This window comes from Podarcis erhardii (genome assembly GCF_964252035.2).
Source record: "Podarcis erhardii genome assembly, chromosome: 7".
Lineage (NCBI taxonomy): Eukaryota > Metazoa > Chordata > Lepidosauria > Squamata > Lacertidae > Podarcis > Podarcis erhardii.
This window is the reverse complement of record NC_138511.1, coordinates 58,112,122-58,134,473: the sequence shown is the minus strand read 5'-3', so window position 1 is coordinate 58,134,473 and position 22,352 is coordinate 58,112,122. Positions and strand designations below refer to the sequence as shown.

Genomic DNA, 22,352 nt, shown 5'->3' with positions numbered 1-22,352 from the left:
GGGCAGGAGGTGCCTGGTGGAGCTGGGCAAAGCTGATGAAATGAGCCTTCTGCTTCCCATCTCTGCCACTGATGCAATGGCTGTCCCCAGGATGACATGGAAGGGAGAAGAGACCTGATGGGACTGGCCTGTCCCAGCAGAACTGATAATGGAGTGAGCTCTGCTTCCCAGCTCTCCCACTGCTGGAATGGCTGCTCCCAGTAAACTAGCAGCTAGCCTTGCCTTTCCCATAGATACAGCCTCCCTGTCACACACATTTCTGTCCCACAGCAGCAGTATAGGCCTCTCTGCTGTCCCAGCACAAGTCGGGGTGGTGGTGGTGGTGGAGGGCATTTCCTAAACAGTGGACTCTATTCCCTGTCCCCACATCCCTGGTCCTCTTCTAGGCAGCTTTCTCATCCAGCCAGTGCCAGAAGCAGCTGTTTCAGGTCAATGGGAGAAGGGATAGATGGGTGAGGAGCGGGGTCCCCAGCTGCAGTGAGTTCTTCCTCGGCTGAGGGGAGGTTCTGCTCCATTGGGGGGCTGCCTCTCCACTGCCATCTTTCTCGCTGCCACTACCCAGAGACGGAGAGCTGATCTACACCTCAAAAGCAAAGTGAAGGTGGCAGAATTCTGGATTGTATCACTGAGAGGCAGTGACTGGCCCAAGGTGAGCTTCATGGCCAAGTAGTGGCCTGACACACTAGCTACTGTACTACACTGGCTTTCTACAAAGTGCAACTGCTGTTAAAGGTCTTCTTTTTCTCCCCTGCACCACTTTTCTACACTGCACTGCTGTAAGACGCTTCCTCCCTCACCGCAGGGAGCAGCCTAACCCTACCCTAACCCCACATCCAAGGGAAGCATTCAGCACAAACATGGAGTTAAGCTTCCTATTTGCAAAGGCCTGGAATCACTCTGGGAATCACAACCTGGATGTAGAGAGCAGGGAAAAGGGTAAGTATGGCCTTAGTCATAGAATATAATGGTAGAGCTGGAAGGGACTCCAAGGTCATCTAGTCCAACCCCCTGCAATGCAGGAATCACTGCTCAATAATCCCTGGCAGATGGCCATCCAACCTCTGCTTAAAAGCCTCCAGGGAAGGAGAGTGCACTATGGTCCTCCCAGGCTGAGGTACAAGTACTCAGGGGACACCCATCCCCTCTCCTCCCTCTGCCCCTTACAAACCTCTCCTATGCCCTCAGCTCTCTGCTAGGCGCTCCAGGCACTGACCCTTGCTTGCTACTGTGTGCCTGTCTCCTACAGCGCTTCTCCCCTGAGCCCCTCCATCTACGTTCGGAACATTTAGGTTAAAATCTTGCATTAGAGGGTATTTCAATAACGCGAATACAACACAACGGAATGTATTATAAAAATTTCCTTTATAGCCGAAATATAAAATAAAGAATAAGAAACTAGGGCAGGGGAGCAACACCCTAAAAATATGCTTTGTTCCACCACAAATGAGAAGAGAATGAGGAACTGGGGGTGGGGCTCCTCTTACACCCTCGTCCCTCCCATCTGAACTAAATGGCAGCAGGACTTGTGCCACATTTAAACTTCACAGGATCCCCCAGGAGGGCACTGGATGGGTCGGGAGTCAGGACTCACTAATAGGTCCTAATCCAAGGTGGTTTGCGAGAAGCGCACTCCATCATGCAAATATATGATAAAAGAGTAAGAAATGGGTCCCCAAATGCCTGCTTCGTTTTGCACTGCAAGGGGTTGGACCAGGTGACCTATTTAGGGACCCCAAATGACCCCTACAGGTCAATGATTCTATAAAAAAGTGGGTCACGGGTCTGATAAGGTTGGAAATTCCTGATCCAGGGTATGGGGTGGATGGGAGGAGGGAGATGTATTTCCTCGCTTGGGACCAGGGCGAGCTCGAGTGAGGAATTCCGGCGAAGCCTCCTGAGCTCGCCCCGCGGCTGACGCTTCTCCCTCGTTCCATCCCAACGGGAGGCGTCGCTTCTCTGCCATCCGTGTACGCGCTCTCCTCTGCACCTTCCTAGTTCTTCGGTCCCCGCCGAGCGGAAGTGGGCCAGATGGGGACCGGAAGTCGACGGCGCGGAAGTGTCTGGCTCTCGAAAGCATGTCGGCGGCGTTCAAGAAGGCGGGCAAGTCCCGCCAGCGGGAGCACCGCGAGCGGAGCCAGGTGGGCGGACCAGGCAGAGGCGCTGCGGGGAGCGGGACGGGCGGACGATCTCCGGTGGCGGCTTCTCCCTTCCTTCCCTCCCCCCCCCCGCCTCGGGTGTCGCTTCCAGGTTTGGGCTGGAAGGGCCAGGGACACCCGCAGGGGCCTCGCCTGGTTTAGAGGCCGCTGCCCTGCGCCCTGGCTGGGTGGGGAAGAGGTTAGAGGTTGTGGCTAGGGCTGCCCCTCAAGAGCCGAGGCCGCGGCGTCTCTGGAGCTCCTCTCTCCGCCTTCGGGGGTGTCGCTTCCGACGCCTCCCTGTTGTACGAGGAGCTGCATTAGGAGGGCACCCGAAGGTTTCCTCCTTCTTCCCCTACGGAAAGGCCCCTCTGCCCTCTGGGTCTCTGCGGACGGTCCAGAAGTTCAATAGAAATGCCCGGTTGGAACCCCACCCCACCCCACCCCAAGGGTTCATATTGTCCTACCCCCTGCAGTGCAGGGATCACAGCAAAAGCGTCGCTGAGAGATGGCCTTCCGTCCTCTGCTTAAAAACCTCCAGTGGAGGAGAGTTCGCCACCTTCCAAGGTAGCTGGGTGTCAGACAACTGGGCCCACTTCGCTCAGTATGGTCTGCACTGACTGGCAGTGGTGGCCAGTCTCCAGGGTCCTGCTCCAGGTCTAATTGGAGATGCTGGCAAGGATTGGACCTGGGGCCTGCTGCATGGAAGCCAGGCACCCTGCCACTGACCTTACAGGCCTTTCCCCTGGTATTAATACATGTGCTATAAAACAAGCTTAAACTTCAGTAGTCTACTTGTTTGTTTTAAATAAGACACCTTGCACATATATCCACCTACTATGTTTATTGAGCACTTGTTCCCATGTGTGTTTGTTTCTCTTTCCCTGCTCCCCATCCCCCAGCCAGCTTCCCGAAAGAATCTTGGAATCCTTGAAAAGAAGAAGGACTACAAGCTCCGTGCCAAGTGAGTAATGTCCCTCACTCTCACAATATGCCTCCTGCAGCTGCTCACTATGACCTGCCAGTGTCTTGCACTGCAGCAATGTGATTATCATCATCATCACCATCATTTATTGCATTTATATCTCACCTTTTCCACCAAGGAGCTCCAAGTGGTGTACATGGTTCTCCTCACTCTTCATTTAATACCCATCCCTCCTCATTTCATCCCCACAACAATCCTGTGAGGTAGATTAGGTTCAGAGGCAGGGACTGGCCCAAGGTCACCCAGTGAATGTCATGTCCAAGTGGGGATTCAACCCTTGGTCTCCCAGGTCCCTAGTCCAGCACTCTAGCCACTGCACCACACTAATGTGGCTGTGTCAAGTTTGTCTGACCCTTAAATGTGCTGACCCCAAAATGGTGTGCAGGAGGTCTCTGCTACTTCACTTCCCTGCTCAACACTTGATGAACGGGAAGGCTTTTCTTGCAGCAGGCAAGGAAATGGGGTCTCCGCCATGGGCATTGGCAGGTTTTTTGTTGGGGGGCAGGTGTTTGTTGGGGGGGGGCAGAACCTCAGTTAGTTAAGTATTTTTCTTGATTATAATTGATCAATTCAATAAATTTTATTGGGCCCAATTCTTGTGAGTAGCTAGAATTGGGCCCAAGAATGAATTGGCAACCAATGTAGTTGTTTTAAAATAAGGGTTGTGTGCCATCTAAATGGAGCCCCAGGCTGCAATGTGACGGCTGCAGCTTGAACAAATTGAGGTTTGAGTTGTCTTCATGAGCAGCACCATGTGGAGTGTGTTACAGTAAACTAATCTGGAACATTTGGAGGGTAAAGCATTCCCCTAATCATCTGTAGTACTTTTGTGTGTTCATGGCAGAGGCTTGCATTAGTTCCTGGTGAAATAGAAAAGCCATGCCACTGGATCAAACCAAACTAAAGGCCTCTTTAGTCCAGCATCCTAGTTTCACAGTGGAGAACCAAATCCCTGTGGGAAGCCTCCAAGCCGGAACTGAGTGCAACTGCACTTTCCTTATTTGTGATGCCTGGCAGCTGATATTCAGAAGCGTAAAGGAAGGAGCAACTCTTCCCTGTCTCCCTTTTCTAGCCCACTCGTAGCCTCTCTGTGGAGGAAACTCTTTGTGTGGAAAGGCTGTGCTAATGTGGATGTTTTGTTGCCTTTCAGTGACTACCATAAGAAGCGGAATGCGCTCCAGGCGCTTCGCAGGAAGGCCGAGGAGAAGAACCCGGATGAATTCTATTACAAAATGACCCGTGTGCAGCTCCAGGTGAGAGTCTCCCTTGGGAAGCATGGCTTCCTGCTTGTTTGTCCAAGAAGCAGATAGTGGATCAAATGGTCTTATTAGCCTTAGTAGAGAATAGGATGGGGCTATTTTTGAAGGGTGTGTGTGTTCTGTGACCAACTTGAATAGCTTTAAAAGAGATTAGACAAATGCATAGACGATTAGGCTCTATTTTACCTCCACTGTCAGAAACAGTTTGATTCTGAATACCAGTTACTGCAGACTGGAAGTGGGGAGAGTGCTGTTGCATTCAAGTCCTCCTTATTGGCTTGCTGTTGGGCATTTGGTTGGCCACTGTAAGAAGAGAATTAGATAGGCCTTTGGCCTCATCCAGATGGATGGGCTTTTCTTATGTGGGGCTGCATTGGGGGAGAAACAGTTGCAGTGTAGATTCTATTGTTGACCGTCATGGCTTGACTTACTGGGTGGTGGTAGGGATAAATGCCCTTGTTTGCATCTGTATATTTGTCCGCTCCATCTTTCCTACATCTTGTGGAGCACAAGAAACCCCATCCTTGCTATTTATGTCTTTGGAGTATTCCTGTTTAATTTTCCTGTTCTGTTTGCTTGTTTGTTTGCCAAAGGGAAAGGGGGGGGGGTTTATTGGCTTGTTCTACAGTGCCTAACCAGTCAGATCTGTTGCAGAGATTGTTGTCATTTTAGGTTTCTGTTGCCCCAGCCCAATCTAAGCTCTTATGGCACCACTGACTGTGTCTGACCGGAAAGTATGTACGTTTTCTTACTGGCAGGATGGAGTTCACATAATTAAAAAGCAGGAAGAAGAAACCACGCTGGAGCAGCAGAAGCTGATGAAGACACAGGACTTGAAATACATTGAGATGAAGCGGGTAGCTGAAGTCAAGGTTAGAGCACATTCCCTTCACCCTCTGGGATTCCCACTGGAGCTAAAGGGAATTCTCTTCCTGGCACTTACTGTGGGTGTGTGAAGGGTTAACAGTCACCCCTGTAAATGCTGCTCCCTGATCTACCACATGTGGAGCTGGGAAGGAATAGTGGTTGTGTTTGGCTGCCCTATATGTGGTTTGGCTTGCTTGCAAGAGCCATGTGCTAAGCTTTCCACCATGCTTCTGTTTTGTGTGAGGCACCCTGGTCTAGTTTTTGTTCATGAATGATCGTGGAGAGCTGCCTGGCAGCTGGATGGCCATGCCTTGTGCTAGGAGGCTGCCCTAGACAGATGGCCTCAGGGAGCCTGGGGACCCTCCTTTCTATCAGGCTAGCCTATTGGTCCTGCTGGTTCTCTGTTGCCTACTCTGACTGGTGGTAACTCATCCCAGGCAGAGGAAGGCCTCTGCTTGTCAGGCAGAGGTGTTGGGGACTGTGCTTTTCACAGTCTGCATGCAAAGCCTGTGCTCTTGCCTGAGTTCAGGTCCTGCCCCACCACTTCCAGCTTGCCTGGTTCTGTGGCTCTCAGCAAAGATGAAGACTTGAGTCTCTTTTCTCCCTCAGAAAATTGAAAGGCTGAAGTCAGAGCTCCACCTGCTGGAAGCTGAGGGCAAGCAGCCGAACAAGCACACATTCTTTTTTGACACAAAGAAGGAAGGTAAGGGGGGCATGTACGGCGGGTGAGGGGGGCACTTGGCTGTTCTCTCCCCACCCTCCTCTTTCTTGTTTACTTTTCCTTCAGAGGAGCCTTCCTTCTCATCCTTCTCCTTTGACTCTAATGCACTTGTGCTGAAGAATGTTGTGGGGGTTGTGGGATAGAAGTTGGAAGAGGGGAAGGGAGGGAGCTGCCAGAGGCATAAGAGCCTGCTGGATCAGGCCAAAGGGGGCCCATCTAGTCCAGCATTTTGCTCTCACAATGGCCAACAAGATGCCCATTAGGGGAAACCTGCGAGTGCAGGATTTGAGCACAAGAGGCCTCCCTCCTCCTGTGCCCTCCAGCACCTGGTATTCAGAAGCCCCCAGGCTGCTTCCTGTTCTGCATGACCCTTCCTTAGGGCTCTTGAGTGTCTGGTGAGTGGTGTTTCTTGGCTGACTTTGCCAACCCCAGGGCCTTCTCTTTTTTCCAGTGCAAAGATTTGACATTGCCACCCATCTGAACACTGCACCGGAGCTGGTGGGCAGAGTGTACAACCGGCCGACCCTTGAAACTCTGCGGAAGGAAGCCGTTCGGGGGGCCACCACCCAGGCCCAGTTGAAGGTCTGTGCAGCTGCTGCTTATCAGCTCCCTAGAGTCTTCTGCTTGGGAGCTAAACTGAGGGTATCAAAGTGGGAGGACCCACGTTCTCATCCTGGTTGCATACTTCGGCTTGTAGACAGCTGAGTTTTGCTCATTTAAGTGGAGTTCTGCTCCACTTAAATGAATGGATCTCAGCTATTGATTTCAAGGGGTTTTTTATGGGTACTTTGCGTAATGCTAAATATTGCCCCAAGTGCCACAAGGACTAGCTGAGAGGTGCTGGAGTTCTCTCAGCTCCCTGCAGATACAAGGGTGACGTGTTCATCTAGGTAGGCAGATAAGAAGGAAAATATTTCTCAGCCCGGGGTTGGCGGCTGCTGATTTTATTTATAGTCCTCAGGCTTGCATGATTTGGGAAATGGGCCAGAGGGAGCCAGACGTCTGCTCAGTGTGTTTGAGAGTGGGGAAAGGGGATTCCCCCCTTTCTTCCTCCCTTTTCAGTTTGATTGGCTCCAGCCTATCAGGAAGCTCTGCAGAAGGTCACATGACTCCTGCCTGGGATACGGAGGAGGAGGAAGCCTAGAGGAGCAGAAACATTGGGCAATACCCAGCAGCCTGAGAGGAATGCAGAGGCCATCCAGAACTGCTAAGGCAGAGACAGCTGTGGCGGGAGATGGGAGATAAGGTCCCCACCCTCCTGTTGGCATATTGCTGAAGTCACTGTGCTAGTTCAGACTGGTGGGTTCTCTCCTCTTCCAGGAGAACTGAGTCACCTTCTGAAGGTATGACAAGTCTGGATCCGTCGTCCTCAATGGTGCTAATTAGCTCACACCTGCCGTGAGATGGCCTTGCTCGGGAAAGCTGGGTCTGGCAGCCTGGGGCCTGGGTGCCGTGGAGATCGGCAACATGCTCCCTGGAAATGGCATTGAGCCAGGCCCACAGGAGAGGCCCAAGGTTCCTCTGTACCTGCTCTGGTGAGATGTGAGACCTCCAGGGTTCCCAGAGCAGCCTGCCTGCTTTTGTCAACCCACCCCATCCCACTGGCCCGGTATATGTTTATGTCCTTCCATGGCCTGTTGCTGTGAATAGTTAGGAAGGGTTGGGTTGAAAGGAAGATGCTCCTTTGGGAAAGTCCCTTTGAGAATCCAGGGGAGAAGTTTGACTGCAGGGTGTCTGTGGCTTCTCTTGAGAATCTGGCTGCAGGAGGCTACTTATTATCCTGCTTCTTCCCATGTTGAATGTTTAGCTATGAGATGGGCTCTGGTGAAGGTGCCCTTCCTCAGCTACAACTCACAGCAGCCAGCATGACTTCTTGTCAAGGATGATGATGGGAATTGAAGTCTAACAACACCTGGAGAGCATTGGAGTAGGGAAGGTTTGCCTGCAGGGTTGAAAGTGGGGTATACTGGGAACTTTCACTTAACCCTCCGAGAAAGAATTGGAGGCAGCCTTGGGCATGGTGTCTTCTCCTTAAGATCGGCTGGAGACACCTGGCATTTCAGGGAGGACTTGTTTCTGTCCATTGCCGAAAGCAATAAGTGCCTCTCTCTCTCTCTTTTGTCTTAAGAAATTAGCCCGCCAGAGGAAGAGTCAGTACAGCCTCCTGAAGCAGCGCATTGAGAGGGAGCGGAAGATGTTTGTCATCGCTCAGAAGCTCCAGACCCGGAAGGACCTTTTGGTGAGGGAGCAGACTGTGTTTCTGCCTTCCACCTACTATTGCTTCCCTTTGCTCTTGGCTCATGGCTGAGGTGGCAGTATCTTGCTACTGCCTTATAGTGGCTTCTCCTGCCTCTTTTCCAGGGAACATGGGAGGGGGGGTCAATGTGTGTCTTCAGAGAGGATCAGTCAGCCCTTTCTGCCTCCCAAGGGTTATGTGGGCAGTTCCACAACCAGTTTGAGAGACTGAGAGATCTAAGATGGGTTGCTTGACTCCTTGCTGCTTCCCAACCCCCTACCCTATGCCTGGCTTTTCTCTCTTGAGCCTTATGAGAAGGGTATGTTGCTTTAAGAAGCCCCACTTTCTTCTCCCCCAATTTCAGGACAAAGCCCACAAAGTGAAGCTGAAGAAAGAGACCGTCAACCAGCCAGCTATTTACAAATTCCAGTTCAGGCGGAAGCGCTGACTGCCGTGTGCTGTGGTGGGTATGATGAAGGACATCTTATTCCACGATAACTTAGAGGAGGTTCCCCCACTCCAGCAAGTGGCCTTTCTTGGTGGAGCCGTCTCATTGCACAAATTCATTTTCTCGTTTTCAGAATAAATGTTGTCTTGTATACTTTCTTTTCAAACAAATCCAGTGGGAGCAATTCTGATTTCTGTTGCTTGTGTGAAGGGGCTCATTGAACATGCAGAGATGGGGCCCTAAGGTGGCCTTGTCAACCCATCAGAACTGGGAAGAAAATGTCTCTTCCTCTCCAGATTTTGAACTTCAGCATTGGAACACCTGGGTATGGAATACAAGTGGGTGGATAATAATACATTCAAATCAAACCAAAATGAGAAGTGGGACTTGCATAAAGAAGGTACTTCATTTCTTCACTCCATGTATTAAGTTATTTGGCAGTTGAGATTACAAGAATATTGACTTTCCCTGTCTGGGATGGGGCTTACTTTGGTTTCCTCTTGTGTAGGCAGAGAGCTAAGGGGAAGGATTGGCTGGGAGTCATAGCAGCCCCAGATTCCCCCACTCGGTGAGCTGTGCTGGTTGACTAGCTTGCCGTAGGCTGCTTTGCTTCTGAAGGATTCTGAAGGGGTTTGGCTGAGCCCCGCCTGGGATGTGGAGAGGGTAAAGTTCTCCCCACTTTCTGCTCTCCACAGGTACAATATATTGTGCCACTCAGATAGGGTAGCAGGGAGAGCCTTCCAGAGGAGCAGCCAGCTGGCATTGCCCATCTGAGCTTCTTGGACTTTGCCTAGCAGTGGAGGCTTAGTGCGGAATGCCCAGCAGGTGGCAGTATTGCTCTGTGGCTGCAGAGGACTGTGCTAGTTGGGGGAAAGCCAGCCAGAGCAGAAAGGGAGCTGCTGGAGTGCTCCTAACCACTCAGCCAGAGGTTGCTTGCCTTGACTCCCGTCTTAGATACCAAAGAACTGAGCCAATGTTGTTTGATGAAGTTGATGCTGATTCTGCTTTCAGCATGCAAACCCCTGTGGTGTGGCTCAGGTCTTTGTCTCCAGCAAGATCAATTGGGGCTTCTGTTTACTTTTGTTCTTAATGTGTGTGGCTGAACTGCATTCTTGAGGTGGACTTTTGCAAATGGGTTTCTGCTGCCAGGAGAGGGAAGCCCAGCTGGGACACCCTCACCACAGGCTGCAGGCTCTCACCTTGATGAGTGCCCCTCTGGTCCCCCCCTTGTTCTCCAACCATATGAGAAGGCAAGAGAGTGAAGGGCATCCTGCATTCTTTCAAATTGGGCCATTGCTGGTTTCCTCTGGGCTCCTGATGGTTGTATGTTAGGCGGTAGGCTTTGGTGATCCAGGCTGATGATGCTGCAGAGCCCTGTTTACTTGGTATGATGCACACCATCAGAATCCTCTGCATTCTCCACACCAGTATTATATAAGGCAGAAGGGGAAAGGAAGGATCTGAAATGCATTTTGGGGCAGACATCCCAGCTGGAAGTGTGCCTGCCCACTTGTGGCAGGTGTTCAATCCCACCTACAACAAGAACGCTGTAGCTCAGCAACCCAGGATTAGGTGCAGGGAGGTTTGCTTCCTAGACAAGGCTTGTAAAATCTTTGCTAAGGGCGGCCCCTCCTTTCCTTGTTTGGCCCTCAAACTTGCAGAGATTCGCCCTGCTCATCTCACACCTGGGGCAGTATTGTTTCCTGCATCCTCATCCAATCCCTACAGGGTTTTGTGAAGGTGAAAGGCTGCAGAGGAGCATGAGAAGGGCCTGGAGGCTGGATCTAACGAAAGGCTGCCCGTCTAGTCTTGCACTCTTATTTCACAAGGCCCAAATGAGCCCACAAGCAGGAGTTGAGTGCAAGAGCACTTCCCTGCCCCTTCTGATCCCCCAATAATTGGCATTCAGAAACATGCTCCCATCTCTGAGCCTGGAGGTGATGCAGCCAGTGTGAGCAGTAGCATTTGGTAACGTCCTCCCTGAGTAGGCATTCTAAGAGCCATTTGTAGGAAGGTGATTCTCATGCCTCTGTCTCTAGCAGGTCAGCATGGAGCTTCCTGAGCCTAGGGGTTGCTGGAGGCTTGTTGCCAGGTTCTCCTTACCTCGTCAAAAGAGGTGCTCAGCCCTACCACCACCAACCCAGTTTCTTTGGATTTGGGGTCATCTTGGCCAGCTCTGGCATCATTCATGCTTGGAATGTGGAAAAGGCTTCCATAAGGTCCTCCAGGCCCTTCCCGCTACAGATAGAAGCCCAGAAAAGTGCCTTGATTGGCAACCAGGGCCGCTGTTCAGATCTCTCTTCTCTTCCAGTGTCCCTGGGACAATGCTCAGCCCCACGGTGTGCTGAGGCACCCATACAGCTCTTTTACTGCAGGACTTTCCTGTATTTCTCAACCCTGGTGAAGTCTGGAGTGGGAAGCATGGGGTGGGGTCTCTGAGCCCCCAGCGCCTGCCTGGAGGGATCTGTGGGGGAGAGAAGCAGCTCGGGATAATTATAGTAACAGGAACTGAACAGGCAGGTTTCTGGGAGCTCCTTCCTCCCTCCTCCCCGTCTCCCTGCTGGGTGATGGTGCATCTGGGCTCCAGGTGACTCAGTGTGTGGCAAAGGGTGGTGGAGCCCTCTTGGGAAATAACCTACTTGCTTGTGCCACAGCCGGGCAGAGAGCCAGCTGCCCGCTTGCTGCCCTGAGCCTGGGCCGCTTGGGGGCCACTTGCCTGGGCTTCTGGGTGGCTGATCGGGGGAAGCCAAGAGTGTTTGCCTATCCCTGCTCTCTGAACTTGGCCTCCCTCAGAGGTGTGTGAGGATAGGTGTGTTTGTGGAGAAGAGAGCCCTGCAGGCTTCTTTTTAAATCCTCTCTGCAAGCCTGCAGATTGATCAAGAGTTTGTCCCAGAGCAGGAGCAGCAGCAGCCTTCTCTCTGTCAGATAGGAGGCAACTGAGCACCTTGGCCGCAATCCCACTGGGCTAATTCAGGCTGAAGCTTTCCTCCCTGCCATTATCCTGCATAGAGTAGGGAGCTGTCCTAGACCACCATGCCAGCCCATCTCACTCAGCCTTGCTTTCACTGGCACTGGCTGCGAATCTCCATGGTTTCAGGCAGTGTCTTGCTGAAAGGAAGGGGAGAGGTCAGGGTTTGAACCTGGGACTTTTTGCATGTAGTTTGATATATTCCAGAGTGGCTTCTGAGGAAGAGCAACCCAATTGCACTTTTGTGTCCATTGCCACTGCTAGGAGCAGCTAGCCTGCATCTTGGGCACAGCTGTCAACATGAGGCCTCCCGTGGCTTGAACATGGGCTGTCACTCCGTCACAGGAAGTCATGGCATTGGCATGGTTGGAGCCCCACGCTGGGTCCTTGGCAAGGGGCCTTTGGTGCCTTGTGCTTGAGGAGTCCTCAGAGGAGGAGGTCCAAGGTAGCCTCTACTTCTATCCCACGTAGGTCAGGGCAGTTAATAACAGCTGCCACATTGTGCCAGGAACATATTGACAAGGCTTCCATTGAACCAAAGCAGCCCCAGCAGCTTTGAAAGCCAGTCCCCGGCATGCAGCAGAAGAACATAAGAGCCTGCTGAATCAGGCCAGTGGCCCATCAAGGCCAGCATCCTGTTCTCACAGTTCTTAACCAGATGCCCCAAAGGGAAACCAGCAAACAGGACTCTGAGCACAAGGGCAGTTTCTCCCCTCCTGAGGTTCCCAGCAGCTGGTATTCAGAAGCATTGCTGCCTCTCCTAACTGTGGAGGCAGAGCATAGCCGTTGCAGCTAGTAGTCATTGATAACCTCCTCCATGGATTTGTCTATAATCTTTTAAAGCCATTCAGGTTGGTGGCGATCACTGCCTCCTGTGGGAGCGAGTTCCATAGTTTAACTTGTGTGCTGCGAGAAGAAGCACGGGTCAGCCAAATCCAGCCTGGGGGCTTCTGTGGAGTTTCAGGGCAGAATGAATGAGCATCCCAAAGAAGTGGCATGGGGTCCGCTCTGGGGAAATAATTTTGCTGGTGGAGAGGACCAAGCAGTCAAACCAGTCACACACACACACACCTGCACTTGAAAGCCCCATGGATGGGCTGCCCTGGACACCCTGCCAGGAGCCACCCCCCAGCCCCTGGTCAGCCCTCTCTGCTGCTCTTCTGGGAGGGGTGAGCAGTTTCCTCATGCATTGTCATGAGCTGGGGGCAGGGGGACAGGCAGGCTTTCTTCTTAGTCAGAGCTGGAGCCGAGGTCTGTTTTGGCTGCTCATCAGCATCAGGGAACTGTGTCCCTGCGAGGTTTGATACAATTTAATTAACCTAATTAAAAGCTCTGATTGCAGAGATGATTGGGGTAGAGCCAGCAGCAACTGCATATTTATAATGAGCTGGAAGGTGTGGGACCTCCGCCAAGCGATATGCATCTCTAATGAGCTGCTGCTGGTGCGATCTGAGCGCGCCTTTGGAACGTGAACATTTATTTTTGGCAACGGCGGGCAGTTTATCGCCAAGACGCGGAGGGAGGGAGCCTCCTTCCTTCCCAGCTCCAGGCGTGGCTCTCCCACTCCCAGCCCCCTTGACAGACACAGACGCAGCCTTGCCAAGGTGCAAAGGCAGGCAGGCAAGCAAACAAACACCCACCCTGCGTGCAAACCTGAGCCCAGAGAGAGAATCAGAGAGATGCACCCAGGCTCCTTCCCCCTCAGTCATTCATAAAATCCAGCACACACTCCATGCTCCTGGCCTCATGCAGCCCACCCTCTGAGCCCTGCTAGTACATGCAAGGTCTACACCCATCCACCCCAGCTGCCCAAATATCTTCCTACTGACTAGTAGTCCCTCCATGCCCTTTTGGGGGCGCTCCCGCAAGGCCTGGCTCTTTCTCCAGCCTTTGACTGAAAGAGACTCTCAGTCCACCAAGACCAGGATAGGCTTTGGAGAGCCACTGTGGTGTAGTGCTTAGAGTGTTAGACTAGGATCTGGGAGACCAGGGTTCAGATCGCCACCTGAGTTGTGAAACTCACTTGGGTGACCTTGGCAGCCAGTCAGTGCCTCTCAGCCTAACCTACCTCACAGGGTTGTTGTAGTAATTAGGTGAGAAGGAGGACCAAAGGGAATCTTGCCTGCCCCACTACCTGAGTGAGCTTTAACCTTCTCCATGCATGGCAGGAGCACCTTCCCACCAGTTTGGGTGATCCATGCCAGGCTGCTGCAGGGAGGCAGAGGACAAGATGCAAGATGGTCAGTGAAGGAACCCCTACACCCCCCTCCTTCCAGTCTGTATTGGTTCCTCTGCACAGCAAGGAAGCTTCCTCGGAGACCCCACTGTGAGATCTGGTTCATCTGCAGTGGACAGGCCAGGCCTGGCCTGGTCACAGGGGAGCGGATCAGAAGATAAAATGAGGCAGAGGTGTGCAAAGGTGTGGGAGTCCTGCAGGGAGGTGGGGAGCTGTTTTGATGTTAACCACTATTTGTTGGCAGCTCCACTTCCAGGGATTCATCCTTCTGCAAGCACAGCACCATCTCCTGGCACAGTCTCCAGGGATTTTCTTTCCCTTTCTTTAGTCCAAATGGGCCCTATGGTGGCTTGCAATCTTTAAAAATGTATCAGTAAAAAATAAAATGCAGAACTTGTTACACATTTTTTTAATGTTAAATTGGAACTAACTAAAAAAATGCAGTGGAGGGGAGGAAAACACTCAGTGCTTGGTGAAATAAACATGTTTTTACAGTTTGCCCAAAGGGTCTTAAATGAGTGGGCTCCTTTGGTTTCCTGGGTACTGCAACTGCAAAGACTCCTCTCGCCTCCTGTATCCCAGCTGAGTGAACCTCTAATGGAAATGTGACCTGGAGCAAGGCAAACACAGTGTGATATCAGCAGGTTCATGTTATATCAGTAAGTTCTTGTAATATGGCCCTTCACAAATCCTGGCCCCAAACTGCATTGAATTGGGCCCAGAAAGGAAATGGCAGTCTGTGCAGATTGTACAACTCTGGAGACAGCCCGGGTGAAGTTCTGGCAACTGCCTCTTGATTTCCAGACCTATTTCAAAGGCAGCCCCACAGAGAGCATCTTTCAGGTATTAATCTTGATAGGATGGTAGCATGTTTGACAGTGACCACCTCTTTTTCCAGGGAAAGGTGGAATTAATACACATTGGAAATTGGGTAAAACCACTTGGAGCCACAGCTGCCCCCTGAACATCCAAGAGTGCTCCTAAACCGTGGACCTCAACCTTCCAGGGTATGGAACCTCATTTAGGACAGGGAGGTCAACGAAGGCGCCAGGCAGACCTCTCTGGGGAGAGTATTCCATAGACGGGAAACTGTAACTCAAAAGGCCCTTGTGGTCATAGTGTTATGTATGCCCTACTTCCAAGGAGTTCGTAGCACAAATGCCCGTAGGGTAGCAATCCTCCCCCCACCTCCTGAATAAGGCCTCTTGCATCAGAAATAACCCTGCACCATCATTTCTCTGGGGGGTTGGGGTTAAAAGGCCTGGTGGGATAGCAGTGGTGACTGAGCTACCCGCTTCAGAAGAAGAAGTCATCACTGAGCCCACCACCTCATCTAAAGAGTATGAATTTGAACCAAGCCTTGTCTGCCTGCCTTTGAAAGACAGCATCTGGTTTTACTGGGCCATACAGGGAAATCATAAGGTTGCCTTGGCTCAAAGAGGACCACCAGCAGCAGCTGGTCACCAGCTCCACCTGGCTATCCCACCACAGCAGAACAGAGAGACAGGAGTCCGCACAGCTGCACATGGTGGGTGGCCAGCTGGCAGGGGTTCAGTGCATTGAAGAAGCCCAGTTTGAGCCCTGCTTGTGTTTATGCCCCCAAGTCTTTCCGAATCCCTCAACAAACAGGGTGGAGTACCAAGGAATGTGTTGGGGGTGGGTGGGAGGCATGTGCGTGTCCTCAAGTGACCGGCCCCCTCTAAGGTGGCTTTAGCCTCCCACTGCACGGGGGTGGGAAACACTGTGGTTCCAGGAGTCACATTTTTGGAGTGGTCTCTCTGCTGCCCGAGCAAATAAACAATTGTGTGCTTATGAGGGGCTCTGCCGGAGGCTCAAGTGCCCTTTGTAGGGGACTTGTCAGCAGTGTGTGCTTTTGCTGAGTGTATGCTGAGACCCCTTCTCTCCTCCCCCAAGAAGAAAAGGCTTTGCTGAATGCCCACACTGGGGACTTTGTTCCCCAGGGGCTTGAGGGCTCTGTGGTCTGTGCCAGCCTTGCAAAATGGGACTTGCAGACCTGCGTGGTGAGAGATAATGTTTCCTTCTTATCTACTGCTTCCCACCTACACGAGGGCCAGGGGGTTGACCTTCCAAAACAAGCCTTGATTCTTCCGAGGATTGTTGGCACCCTCCCAGGCCCGCTCTGCTCACAGGGTGGCCCTTGTGCTCACTGCATGGAGGGACCCCGATCCATGGCTCAGCCCACGCAGGCTGAGGCTGCACAAAGGGAGCTCAGGCAGCCACTCGGCCCCTCCCCGGGCATCTTCTGGGCAAGAATGTTCCATTCGCTGCATATAATAACATAAATGCACACAAAGGGAGGTGGCTGCCTGCGTCAGGCCTTTCGCTTGCTCTCTTGGGAGCACAGTCTCGGCCCCCCAAAGGTGAAATCTCTCATCACAGCTGCTCATGAAACTTGGGCTGGCTCCATTCAGTTCCTATGGAGATCTGCAAATTTGATTTTAAAGGGGCCCAATTACCACAAACTCGGGGTACAATCCCGGTATATCTAGCCTTTTCAGATTCAGGACCCATTTTTAACCCAAACATGCATTTGGGGGACTTACCGGTATTTCTTAATTTTTGTGCTGCAACTGCCCTTGGATCAGGCTGCAGCCCACCAGTCCAAGGCTAAGGAGGAGTCACACGGCTTAGTGGTAGAGCATTTGCCTTGCATGCAGAAGGTCCCAGGTTCAATCCCCACCATCACCAGGTAGGCTTGGGAGAAATCACTGAGAGCCACTCAATGTAGACAGTATTGAGCAAGATGGACCAGTGGTCTGACTCTGGATAAGGCAGCTTCCAATGTTCCTTTGAGTGGGTGAGCTGCTGGGCTGGTGCAGCTCCCCTGGGATGGCCGGCGGAAGCTCCATGAGGGCAGAAGCTCCTGCAGCAGAGCAAGCAACAATAGGGGAGGGCTGTGGGCCTGGCACTGTTTGGGCACATCCTCTGCCCCTTGGCTTGAAGGGCAACAAGGACACCTGGGGCTGGTGGAAGAAGAGTCAATGGAAAAGGGAAGATCAAAGTAAGAAAGTCCACCCCCCTCCCCATAAATGACAAAGGGTAGGATGCGGTGCTGCTTAGCTCAGCAGCCCCTCTCAAGCAGTCAGTAAGCCCCCCTGCACAAAGTGTCCAGATCAAACGATGCAGCTCTCCTCTGAAAAGGAAACACCTGCTTCCCAAAAGAGGCTTCTGAGCATGTGCCAAGTACCCTTTCGAAAGGGCTTCAAGGTGTGCCTGAACCCCATCACTCCCATCTCTTGGAAAAGTCACATCCCCACCCCTTTTTCTGCCTAGGTCAGGGGCAGAGTGTTCTGCTTTGGGATCATGGAGGGCCTTGTTAACAGAGCTGCCTGGCCTAGATCCTATCAGGGTGACAGGTGTGGGAATGGTGAGGATAGTAGGAGAGGATATCTTGATTAAATATTATCTTTCCTCACTTATGCTAGTGAGCTGGTAGCAGAGCACATTCCCCTGTATATTGCAAGAGGCTAGTTGGTAGATTCGTTAGAATCTCTTGAGTTAAGCAATCCAGTCTGGCTTGTCCAGATTGGATTTGTTCCTGGTAAATTCCCCTTTGATTCCCTCTTAAAAAGAATAAAGACACAACAGTGTTCTCTTAAAAGTAATAAGAAGTTTACATACATTCAGTTCACAGTGTGATCCTGAAGGCAGGCTTTAGCTTGCAGTTACAGAAGAAAGTGTGGGTTCATCCCATATGGGGACTGAGCCCATGTGCTGCTGGCTAAGAGCCAGCAAACAGCAAAAGAACAACAAGATGGAGCAAGGTGAAACAGCAAAAGGAGAAGGGAAGATGGCTGCGTGACCAGCCCTTTTATGGGGTCTCCCAGGGTCATGACCATCTACCTGGTCACACGCAGGGGGAGGATGCTCCAGACAGGTGTGACAGGAAGTCCTCCTGGCTGGAGTAACATCCCCATGTGTGTCCACTCTGGACTCTGGGCAAACAGGAAATGGTGTATGTGACTGCTACAGTGATGTCACATCCCACAACAGGTGGTGGGAGCATGAACGACCAGGCAAGAGGGGTCCCTTCAGTCCAGGCCACCACAGGGTTCATGGCTGCCAAAAGGTTCTTTGGCACTCCCTGTCTATTGATACCAGGCGAGTACCTTCACTGTACTCTTTTTGACGCCTGCTAAAAGGATCCTTGCTTAGACAAGCCTACCCACAGATTCAGAAAGTGGATGCGAGTTTTTATCTCTTTTTACTCTATTTTACTCTCTTTTTGAAAGTCTTAAATTGTTATTAATTCTTCTTAGTGGTAATTGTGTAGTTTTATCCTTTTTGTAAACCGCTTTGAGATTATTGTTGTTGTTGTTTTAAAACCAATCAAGTGGCGTATAGTTTTTATGAAATAAAATAAATAGTAGTTAAAGTGGGCTGCTGGAATGTGCCCACTGCCCTTGGCACAGGGACAGCTGTGCTTGCCAGATGCAGACAGGCAAATGCCACCCATCTGGCTAGCCCTGCCTGTGCGTGGGATCGCTTTGGGAGCCTCTCTCCTTGCTGGAACAGTCGGGGGGGGCATTGCCTGCCTGCTGCACATCTGGGTGAAGTGCAGCGCCCTGCCCAGCCCCAGCTGAATGCACTCCGTGTTCCAGCTGCATTCCAGGACGGGAGAGCTGAACTCTGGCCAGGAGGCCTCGGGTGGACGGAAGCAGCAACCATCCCATCTATGCAGCTGCTTGCCAACTGTCGTCAGAAGGAAGGGATGCCCTGAGCCAGTGACGCGCGCTGGGCTGGCGTGGGGCTGAGGCCCTCCTGCACAACACTGGCCAGGCTGCCAAGAAGGGGGAGAGGAGCTGCTGTTGCGGCCACCGGATCCTGAACCTTCCTCCAGGGTCAGGCTTTAGTCAGGAGAATCGGAAACAGAGCCTACTGCTGGGTCGTTCCTGACCTCTCTGCCTATTTTAGCTGGCACAGATCTGCCCGACTGATTTGGGAATGGAATGGAATGTCTTTGCTAATAGGATCTGGGCATTCTAAACATCATTTTTCAGAATGAACTGAGAATCACAGAACTGTAGGGTTGGGAAGGACCTCAAGGGTCTTCTAGTCTAACTCCCTGCGATGCAAGCATCACAGGTGACTATCCAATCTCTGCTTAAGGAAGGAGAGTCCACCACCTTCCAACTTACACACTTAGGGCCAGGCTTGTGCAAAGGTGGGGGGTGGGCGAGGGGGACAGCCAAGTACACTTGCCCCAATCCTCAGAGGGCTAAGCTGGCTAGTGTGGGGCGGGGAGCTGTCAGGGACCAGCTACTTTTTGGTTTGAGTTTATAACTTTATTCTAACAAGACTCCCACCTGGGTCTCAGACAAGCACTGCACAGGCCTTCTTAGAGCACCTGTGTGGAAAAGGGTGCATGTTTTACAGCTCACCTTGAGCTTAATAGTCTGGAACTCTTCCAAATCAGCTGAGAACAATCTGATCCATGCACCAAGTTCAGGAGAAAGGAGTGAAGCATCCTTAGAAGCAGTTGTGGAGGAAGGGGGTGGTGGGGGCCACAGGTGGCATTGGAGCTGCAGGGTGCCCTCCAGTGGATGGGCCCAGTGCTGCCTGAAAATGCAGCATGGGACATGTGTGGTGCGCGGCCTGCAGCGTGCTCCAGCTGCCTCCTTCCTGGCTGCGGCCGCACTGGTGGATGAAGAGGGTGCGGTGGGTGTGGTCCGCCCCGGGTGTCATCCCTGAAGGGGGTGTCATCGCCATCCCGCCCTCTGGGACACTAGCGCCATCCCTATGGGTGGCTAGCCCCACCCCCGGGTGCACAGCATGTGCGCCACTCCAGATGCTGGAACAGCTAGCTTCATCTCAGCCGCCCTCTATCTGAGCAGGAGGTGGCCATCCCCATGGATGGCTAGCCCTGCCTCCTGTTCTAGCTTCGCCGCTGCATAGAACCTGTGCCCCGCTGCATCAATCACATAAGTTAATACCCAGAGTTGCTCTGGCCTTTGCCTGCTCTCTCTCTCTCTCTCTCTCTCTCTCTCTCTCTCTCTCTCTGTTTGTGTGTGTGTCTGAGAGAGAGAGAGAGAGAGAGAGAGAGAGAGAGAAAATCTTTGTGGTGTTCCTCTGACTCTGTCCTCTGCAGTTCTTTAAGGTGTTAGCCAGAACTGGGCAGAGCACATTGGCCCTGACCTACCACTAGGGCAAACACAAGCACTACCCCCTGCTTGCAATTTTGGAATTATTGGTGCAACCCCAAATGACATTCCTTGAAGGTGATGCTTTAGCAAGATCCTTGTTGTTATGCTTCTTTACTTCAGTTGGGTCAGAGATCCCAGCAGCCTCTCCACCATTTTGGCTGAGAAGTGTTCTCTTTACTTTTATCTTTCTTGAACTTGTTCCTTATAGCAGGGGATTTTCAACTGAGGGTCATTCCAGATGGGGGCTTAGTGCTATCAATGGGTCTTCCAGACATTGCAGGTGGCTCACCTACCGTTTTGTTTTGACATAATATTTCCCCCAGAAAGGATAAATCCAGATTAAATCCAGATTAAATTGTGTGTGCGTGTGCGGACGTGCAAGATGACATATTGATGCAATGATGCCATGTGAACCCTGTGAAAAACTTGCACAGATGAGAAGCATCTCCCATTGCTGTGAGCAGCTCTTGTGGTTGCTGTGTGGAGAACGGAGGCAAACTCCCACTTTCCCCCTTCTTGCATCAGCAACAAATGTGAAGGGCAGGTTCCATCTGCCTCTTTACCCAGTACACTGGTGGAGACATCTCACACGCAGCAGAACCCAAGAGAAAATCCTGCTGCTCTGGAATGGGGTAATGTTGGTGGCACCTCGGCATGCAAATCCCCTCCTTAAGGCTGCCCTGTTGCATGCCTCTGAGAGCCCCTTGCCTTTAGCCCAGTTTGTGAGCCACACAACTTGAGTCACTTGCCTCCGCCGCAGCTGGCTACCAGCCCACCAGTTTCTTCTCACTGTCCATCTGAAACACCCCCCCCCTCGGTGGCTGATGGACCCAGCAGTTTCTGGTTTGCAGCTTACAGAAGGGAGACCCAGACACTGCAAGGCCTGGCCTGGTGAGAGATCTGGGGCCCACCTTGGCCTCCGTAGCTGGAGCTCCACCACTCCTTCCGTGACAGACAGGCAGGTCACTTGACAGGCCGCTCTGGGGTGCCCTGTGACCCCTGGTTATTTATGTGGCCTTGTGAAATTGATGTGCCTAGAGCCCTGGGACAGATAAGTGGAGGCTCTGTCATTAGTTTAAGCAGAGGTGAAAGGTGGTCAATAAAGAGGATTTCATGTCGCATTGATCATCCCTTGGCATTTCGTCCTGGCTCCCACCTCCCAGCCTCCAGGAAGAGCAATTAAAGGCAGAGCCAAAGCTCCACTGGGCAGCGCAGCAGAATTTCCAAGGGTGGCCCAGGGAGCAAGGTCCCTGCCCCTTGAGCCTGGCTTTGACTGCCAACGCAGGCAGGGCTCAAGGGCTGCCCTTGCCACAACCAGCCACTCACAGGCATGGAAACAGTTGACGCTGAGATCTGAGAGCTTTGCAGTTTGTTCCTTCAACACCTTCATCAAACAATGCAGAGGCCACCTCCCTCCTTTCTTCCCAGGACTCCAAAATAGTAGGAGAATTTCCCTGCCCATCAACAAAGCAGAAAGCCAGGTCTATGGTGAAGAGGGGCATTGGTTCAATGAGCAGTGGTTCAGTTTTGAATTGGTTCAATTTTACTAGTTTTGTTTTAATAATGCTTTGCAGACCTGTTTTTATGTTCCAGTTGCTATTTTCTATCCCATTGTGTGTGTTTGCTGTTAACAGAACACCAGTGTGGTGAAATGGTTTTACTAGTGCTTGGGAAACCAGGGTTCAAATTTCCATTCAGGCATGAAGCTTGCTGGGTGTGACCTTAGGCCTGTCACTGTCTATTAGCTTCACAGGTTTGTTGTGAAAATAAAAAGGGGAGAGAGACCTGTGTATGCCACCTTGAGCTCCTTGGAGGAAAAAGGTGGGGTATAATAAATGCAACAAGCAAGCAAGCAAGCAAGCAAGCAAGCAAGCAAGCAAGCAAGCAAGCAAGCAAATAAACATTAAGCACCATTTACTAGAAAGGAAGAACAAACATTCAACCAACAGCCAAAGCCCTTCTTCAAAGGTCCTTGGTGTTTTTCTTGCTTTTGCCCTTCTCCCCGCCCCCCATTTCTGCCATCCTTCCAGTTCTCTTGCATAAGATCATATTTGCTTCATGTGAGACCTAGATGCATAAAATTGGAAGGGACCCTGAGGATCATCTTATCCAACCTAAATATGCAGCTCTCCCATATAGGGATAGAACCTGCAACCTTGGCATTATCAGTACCACGCTCTAACCAACTGTGCATAAAAAGTCATTCATTGTGGATCTTGAATGCTTGCTAGGAGAACCCCCCCCCATCCACCAGGAGTGATGTGTTTTATGCAAGCCCAAAGGCAACAAGGTTGGGGTGGGGTTAGGACGTCTCTCCCTTAGATCCTATCCATGCT

At 51.7% G+C, this 22,352-nt stretch overlaps 1 protein-coding gene across 1 annotated transcript; it reads left to right on the top strand.

Moving 5' to 3' along the window:
• Positions 1 to 2,022: 2,022 nt before the first annotated feature.
• On the top strand, positions 2,023 to 8,818 carry UTP11 (UTP11 small subunit processome component). Its single transcript, XM_081870521.1, has 8 exons — positions 2,023 to 2,138; positions 3,035 to 3,096; positions 4,268 to 4,370; positions 5,135 to 5,248; positions 5,853 to 5,946; positions 6,416 to 6,546; positions 8,093 to 8,203; positions 8,565 to 8,818. Exons 1-8 carry the CDS (start codon positions 2,076 to 2,078, stop codon positions 8,646 to 8,648), a joined length of 762 nt encoding a protein of 253 aa, XP_081726647.1. The 5' UTR covers positions 2,023 to 2,075; the 3' UTR covers positions 8,649 to 8,818.
• The last annotated feature ends 13,534 nt before the right edge of the window (positions 8,819 to 22,352 follow it).